Source organism: Alosa alosa, chromosome 7 (assembly GCF_017589495.1).
Source record: "Alosa alosa isolate M-15738 ecotype Scorff River chromosome 7, AALO_Geno_1.1, whole genome shotgun sequence".
NCBI classification, from domain to species: Eukaryota; Metazoa; Chordata; class Actinopteri; order Clupeiformes; family Clupeidae; genus Alosa; species Alosa alosa.
In genome coordinates, this window is record NC_063195.1 from 26304598 (window position 1) to 26309402 (window position 4805).

At 42.4% G+C, this 4805-nt stretch overlaps 1 protein-coding gene across 1 annotated transcript in view; it reads right to left on the reverse strand.

The window, feature by feature from the left end:
• The window catches only part of bcl11ab (BAF chromatin remodeling complex subunit BCL11A b), a 35339-nt gene extending 32578 nt beyond the window's left edge, over positions 1-2761 (reverse strand). Inside the window, exon 1 of the mRNA XM_048247240.1 lies at positions 2355-2761. Coding sequence (XP_048103197.1) covers positions 2355-2409 — 55 coding nt within the window. The 5' untranslated portion in view covers positions 2410-2761. The remainder of the gene's footprint in view (positions 1-2354) is intronic.
• Between the last annotated feature and the right edge of the window lie 2044 nt (positions 2762-4805).

A 4805-nucleotide genomic window follows, 5' to 3' on the forward strand; every position in this document is an offset into this window, starting at 1 on the left:
TTACAGATCTGATTAATGAAGGCGAAGAGGAGTGAAAATAGTCTTCATTATTTATGGTCCAGAAAATGTTGGTTTTAGTTGTTGATGTTTTTGGCTGGAAGAGGATAAAATGGCACATACAAATTGAAGTTTTGTTTGCAGTTTGCAAGACTATGTGGATGGCAGCAATAGCATATTAATATTTCTCTATAGATTCGAAGTAATTCAAAGTGGTAATACATGGTTAAAAGAAAGAAAGTAAAAGAGAGAGAAAGAAAGAAAGAATCAAAAGAAAGGAAGAAAGAAAAAGACAGAAAGCCACGACTGACTGCCCAGTGTATGAAAGAGAGCCAGGGTTGCTCAGTCGCTGAGCAGAGTTAAGTAGCTTGACCCTCTTTATCACGGAGCCAATCTTAGGTTTTAATGAACTTAACACCTCAGAGAATCAAAAAATAGATTTTAATTTGACTTCAAGATGATTGGAACCCATTTAGTTGAAGTGCTGGGATCTTCTGAACTACTGAGGTTAGATATTGAGGGGCGTATGTGGGGTAGGTCCCAGAGGCACCGAGACAGACAGCATATGAAAGAGCAATCAGAACGACATCTTACACTCCAAACTGGGATATTGAGATAAAGGGAATTCTTGCCGCTGGTGCTGCGCTGCCCTTGATTCCGTGTCAGGTCGGACGGGAGGGGGCCGTGCGACATTCCAACGCATTTTGACTGTATTAATAAGAGCGGAGCCGTTTCCGTTTCTCAAGGACCTATCTTCAGTAAGTAAGCCGCTCTAGATGAGCGCCCAGATGGGTTTAAAGCCAGGTTCACCTTTCACTCCACCCCCATAGAACATAAACATTCAGTTGCATGCAACTGCCACGCCAATAAACCGAGTAAGCACGCCAATAGTTTTCACTGCAAACTGGCGTATGGCTATTGCTAAAGAAGGTCATGTGTTGCGAAAGTTTAAACTTCAAAAGATATTTATCGTAGCTTAGTGTGGCCGAAGCCTCTGTACATGTTTCTTGAGGAATTTGCCTCCAAACCGCTTGAGGTTACGGGCAGCACCCGGGACGCCTGTGCGCGCCATTTACAATGCGCTAGCTGCAACTCTGTAGGTTCCATTTCTGCATGCAATTTGTCCATTCTGTTTGTATCATATCAACTGGGCGACATATTAAGAATAAGTCTTTAGTGTGTAAGACGCTTGTATCAAGTTCAAGTTCACATACAGCCTCTTGACAATTGTCTGCCCCCTATCGATCGCATTTGTACGAACCCAACCTGAGGTGGGCCACCGTGAGCGTGCAAGATCGTTATATATCGTATATATAGATCGTTTTATATAACGATAACCGAATCAAACCATATCCTACTGAGTTTCAATCATTCGTCAGGAACTAGCATTGTCCAATTTGAATGCATAATCGGATTTTGAGAATATTAAGGGTTTTGGTGACAAATGCAATGCCTACAATCAAGTGGTCTCGGCAATAGGCTCTCCGTGTGGTCTTAAGGTAGACTATGCGGTGCGTCTCGAGCAGAGCAAAAACATTCAAAGTGTTTTAGGTGGAAAGACAAATAAAGGGCAAACTTTCTTGATAAGCATATCTGTGTTAGTCGTGACCGTACCCAGAATTTGCTCACCACAACCCAGATTAAAGACAGTTCTACACTAAAGTTACGAAAATCCTCTCAAACACAACCTATGCGATTAGATGTTTTTTTTTTTTTTTAAATAAATAAATAAAAAAGCGACAACGAAATTAGTTAACTGTAAGCTTTGTGTTGGTTTCTCTTTTTCTTTAGTCATCTGTCGTATTGAATGTCCACCACGCATAAAACCCCAAGAAATGGTTTGGCATACAGCTGAGCCTACAGACTGCTTGCCGTCCTCTCCATTTAAAACAAGTTGTTGAACTAAACCAATATAGTTTAATGTGATCTCTTAACCAAATTAAGCCTATACTGCAGGATCACTATGTTGAAGAATGTATTAGTCATGTTTACGAGACATTAGTACGCTCCTCAGTGGTCCGCTCCGCAATATCATATTCGTTAAGTATCCGTTCATTCGCAAAGCAAAACATGCGACAATTTGGTTTCAAATATCTTACTGGAATGGTTTCATATAACTTCATTCAGAACATACAAAAAGAAAGCATTTTAAGTAAAGGCGCTTTATGTCGCCTCACACTTTTCAGTTTTGGTCAGTCCACTGTGGAGCACCCACGGAGTCCCGTGTCCTAGGCTCGAACGGTGGACCATAGAGAAGACTACACTCGTACTCGTAGTATCATCTACGTTGCCCCACGAGTCATGCAGCATCGGGGAAATAAACAAACATTCACAACAGCAAAATGCCCTCAACTTACGCGAAAACTCCCGCTTGCTTAAGTGCTGGGGTTTGCCCTGCTTGCGGCGAGACATGGTGAGAATTGGAGCCTTCAGCTTGGATCACATTGGGAATGCCAAAGTCTTTACAAAGGAGGCTCCGGAGGGAGAAAACGTCTTCATCGATGCGCTGGACATCCAAAGGGAAAAAATACGCAAAAAATAGTCACAGGTTAGACCAGGGAGGCGCGCACCATACACACGGCGCAACGGACTTCATGGCTTTTCCTTCCGAAAGAAAGTGAGAGACAGAACAGATGTAGAGGGTGGCAGAGAAGCCCCCTGAGCTGCAAGTTCAAGTGCGGACGTGACGTTCCAGCGAACTTGAACGTCAGGCGATAGATGGACACAGACACGCACGACAGGGGCAGGACGGTGCGCGGGCGGGTAGGAGGGGTGGGGGAGAAGAATGAAACCAATAGACGGTCATTATGGGCTGCATATGAAAAATAGACCCTGGGAAGCCAATGGGTAGAGGGATCGGGGATTGGGGGCGAGAGAGAGAGAGAGAGAGAGAGAGAGACGAGAAGGCAGAGCAACCAATTATTGACATGGGTTCAGAGAGTCCGCTGGAGGGTTACTTGAAGAGGAAATTGGCTGCCACTCTTCCCCCTTATCTTGGAAATAGATTATAGGCTAAGGCAAAGCGCGGCAAACGGAGGAGAAATACCGCCCCTATCCCCCGAACACCTTGAGGTCCGCAATGCAATGTGAAAATGAAAACATCCCGCATAACCACATTTTTAGAATGTGAAACAACTCGAGGTGAAAACACAGTTAAGCTCTTGGAGAGCTCGTTATGCATTATTTACCCCTACACGTTGTGGTAGGCTTTAACAAGGGATTTCTCAAACAATTTGTAGGATGCTCGTGAATAGGCCTACCGCATTTAACGGAATAGCTTAAACTTCAGAGTTCTAGAAAATGCAACATCAGGCGTTATTTCTATAAAAATAACACAAACAAATCTGATTCTTTTCCAAATGTTTCTATTTATTAAACAGGGTAAACGCAGGAGAATATAAAATAGCAATAGCTCTTTAGCAATTTAAGCCTTTGGTGTTTCTGTTCATCTGATTTAATTGTCCATTAAGACTCCTTTTGACCCCAAACCCCGTGAAACCAATAGGATCTGAAATTAATCGCAGAGGTATTTGCACCATATTGTGGCCATTGAGTAAATTACAGATGTTTTTTGTATTAATGTATTTGTCTGAGGACTAATAGCTTATATTCCAACGCATGATTCTGAAGGAACAGTGGACATATGTTTTCCATGATTACTGTTAGTGATGTATTTTCTTTTTCAGGGAGACTGGAGCTCAATGTTTACGAATGGGAAGCGTATTCTGTATTCCGTTAGTAGGCTATTAGTAGCCCATACAAGCTACTATTGGTATACAAGTCATTAATCAAACTTTTGCGTATTTAACTAACAGCCCAAATGTTGCTTATCCAACATGATTTCAGATGTGCAGCCAGTGGTTGGACTGCTACTTGAGACAAAAGCTCCCTCTACCGTCAAATTGGATTAGCTGTTGGTCGTGTATAAAAAAAAAACATTTAGTGGTTACATGAGGCCATCTAACGAGTGGGAAACGAAATTGCATTTAAGGAGCTCGAGAGTTCAGAAGACGACTTCTATTTAGGAAAGGTTTTCAAACAAGCTAATTTGCAAGTAGCAGCTACAGACGTTGTTAGAACTCTCAGCAGATGATTCGTTCCCTTCCACTTCTTTGAACTCGGTTTATCCAATAATGCGCCATGGTGCCAAAATGCTTCAGCAGTATCCAAATTAAGTGCGCAACTGTGTGCGCCGCCCTTAACTCCGCATGGAACATTGTCAGCATTTTGTTATATTAGTTGTATTAAATGTGTTAAACGCCTTTTAAGTGTAGTATATGTAAATAGAGGCCATATATAGGCCTACTATATTCACACGTGCTATTATATTTAGCCAGCTGTAACCCACACCTGTTACCTTCTCCTTATCCTCCTCAGTCGTAGTCCGTAACTTTCGCCCTATCTAATGTTCCCACCTCTCTTCCAAGCTGACATTAGACGGCATGGTTTGTTAAATCTCAAGTTTAATACCTTCAGATAAACCGTTAGGGAACTGGCAATGGTAACAAATAGTGTATTTACTTTATCGATAAGACGATGTAGTCAAAAAAGAGAGAATAGACTTTTGGGAGCCCCGATCGCATCCCTATTGCGTAACTTACGTAAAGCATCTTTCACGAATATCAGACGCATCAGTGCAGCGCCACCCTGTGTCTAAGAAAGCAATAGCAACATTGACTAGGGCTGGGCAGCGAATGATGATCTATGCAGAAAGCCACATCGGGAATATTTGTCTGCCTGTCGCAAAAAACGCAAAGGGATACAAAACGGTAAGACAGCGCGCACGTTTTTTTTATACAGAAGAACGA